General features: G+C 32.3%; 1 protein-coding gene across 1 annotated transcript; it reads right to left on the bottom strand.

Moving 5' to 3' along the window:
- Positions 1-791: 791 nt before the first annotated feature.
- On the bottom strand, positions 792-2,262 carry LOC114942276 (uncharacterized). Its single transcript, XM_085483325.1, has 2 exons — positions 1,094-2,262; positions 792-1,011 (listed from the first exon to the last, which is right to left on the bottom strand). Exon 1 carries the CDS (start codon positions 2,135-2,137, stop codon positions 1,211-1,213), a length of 927 nt encoding a protein of 308 aa, XP_085339451.1. The 5' UTR covers positions 2,138-2,262; the 3' UTR covers positions 792-1,011; positions 1,094-1,210.
- Positions 2,263-2,571: the final 309 nt, after the last annotated feature.

The raw sequence follows: 2,571 nt of genomic DNA, 5'->3' as shown, positions 1-2,571 counted from the left end.
GGCAAAAATTAAAAAATACGAGGAACAATCTTTTTTATTGGATTGAATTTTAGATAATTAATAATTATATTGCAATACAGGAATCACTACACTTGAAGTGGTTTCCTCAGGATTTTGCAATTTTAAACACTTTCTCTGTATTTGTGATGCTAACAACGTAATCCGTTCAGATATAAATCTTTCGTTAACCAGAAAGATGCCAAATTTTTGAGAATCGCACGGTACTGAAAAAAAACGACCTCGTGTTGCTATAATGATTTCCTTTTATGTAAAGAACATTATTGTTGCTAAAAATTTTTGTTACGATAAAAATCGAATCATCATTCAATTGACAACAGTTCTCATAATCCTCTGTTGAGATGAAAAATCCATCGAATTCGAGAAATTTGATCTTTATTGCAGACTTCGAATAGTGTACAACTGGATACGATTTGCGGTATTGAGTTTGAATAGGTACAGCATTTTCTTCTGTTATACGATTAACAATTTGATGTAAAGGTTTTTGCGAATTCTTAATCTGTTTCTTTATTGCCTGCAAACAGTTTTCGAATTTAAACGCACTGAATTAATCTAAGCAGCCAAATCGGGTTACATCAGAAGCAAGGTGCACGAGATTATGTACATTATGCGTAATGTGTTCCGAACCATACAATTCTCCATAATGCGAAACAAACCAACATAATAAAGATTGAGCATAATCATTCATAACTAAACACAGTTTACGATCAGCTAAAATACGGATTGCTAAGCTGAATGAAAGGAAATGATTATACAAATCTTTCCGCAAAACTGATTTCAAAACCACAGGACCAGTGTAAAGAAGAAACTGACGAAACTCAGTGGCCTTCCATCTATCGATATCGTTAAAACTTCTCGGTTTTCTGCTAAATTCTTTAGTTATGAAGCATTTCATTGACTCTATATTTTCTGACGCAGCCTGCAGTTGTTCGTTCGTAAGTCGAACATTTTTAGGGCCTTTAACCCAGAATTGAAGAAGACGTTTGGTAACTCCTAAGCATACAAGATGCATATAGTCTAAAACAACTTGAGAAATCATACCTATATTTAAATTTAATAAATCTGAGTAACCCACATGATGTTCAGGCTGTTGTTGATGTTGAAAAGAATAATCAATTCTTAATTCGCTATTTATTTCAGGGAAAGTAATGCGATGGCCCAATGCATCTCCTTCTTGAATACATTTAGAACATCAAAAGTATCCATTGTGACCTTTCGTATAAGTAAGAAACGACTTTGCAGGTGCATCGCAAACAAGTGCCTTGACACTTACACAACACTTATGATCATCAACATCAAGGCCGTTTCTAAGAATTTCAGTCATGTCAATGATAAATTCTTTCAGATAAATATTAGCATCAGCAGGTTTCTTGTTACCATAATATATGCCAACAACGATAGGCTGAGTGTAGAAATCAGTTTCGATTGATATTAAAATTGGCCAAAATTGAGCTCGCGAACTTTTGAACAAAGGTAAACCGTCACAATTTATATTTATTTCTATCTTATAGGGGATAACTTGAAAGTACTTTGCAATCGAACGTTTCAGTCCATCTGTTACTCCGAAATGCACGTAATAGCCATCATTCATTGGTTGAATTTTATACGACGTATTTCGAGGTGTTTTCATAAGAGTTCGAACATCTATTGGTAAATCAGAATGACCATGCAAAGAAAGAATTTTTAATAATGCATTCACGCTTCTGTGTGACACGTTATTTTGTACAGTCCAACAGCGCAATTTATCTGATAAACTTATATTGATAGTACTTGGAATGTCACAATTAGTTTCAACGAAGGATTCATTACTGGAGTCATTTGACAAATATTCCGCTATATGTGTTGTCCCAATATCAGCAACATCACCCGTGTGAATAAAGACATTGCTTTGAGTTAGAGGAATATCAAAATCCATGGAAGAAGCTGATAACTGGTCGTTGTGTATCTTATTGGCAATTGAATAATTGAGTAGACTGACATGATCGATATGGCAACTATGAGATAAAGGTGTTATATGAGAAGTAGATGGCTGATTATGATCTGTCAAGTACTGTGCAATTTGTGCATTGAGCAATTGGTTTTTTCTACGTTTAGATAATGAGGCAATATCTTTTGGCATTTTTGAAAAAACGATCCATTAAAAAAATTTCATTTAAACTTATGATGGATAAAAAGGTAGTACAAAGGTGTATAATATTGAAGATACTGAGTGCAATTACAGTTGAAAAATCTGTAAGATAAAGAGAAATAAAAAAAAATTATGATAATATAATTTTAAATATCAATAGTTTTCTTAGTAATTTGCTTTTACACTGCTATTATGACAATAATAGAAAGTGTTTATTGATATTAATTATTAGTAACTAAAAAGAAATTGTAAGTATTTGTAATTGTATACTCAACAATGCACTATTCAGAATATGGCAATATGTATTACAGTAGCATGTAATAGATAAAATTCAAAAACAAAAATAGAAACCCAAATGCCCAAGCATAATTATCGTTTCACTGTCTATAATGATTTATGCAAATGTGGCTAAACTTTTAATTTTG

The sequence above is a fragment of the Nylanderia fulva genome, unplaced genomic scaffold, assembly GCF_048542155.1.
Source record: "Nylanderia fulva isolate GAGA-0341 unplaced genomic scaffold, ASM4854215v1 Scaffold243, whole genome shotgun sequence".
NCBI classification, from domain to species: domain Eukaryota; kingdom Metazoa; phylum Arthropoda; class Insecta; order Hymenoptera; family Formicidae; genus Nylanderia; species Nylanderia fulva.
This window is presented reverse-complemented; position numbering and strand designations above follow the sequence as displayed.

What these genes read in the sequence shown, in the direction of transcription:
- LOC114942276 (XM_085483325.1), bottom strand. Translation starts at nt 2,137, where the DNA reads ATGCCAAAAGATATTGCCTCATTATCTAAACGTAGAAAAAACCAATTG.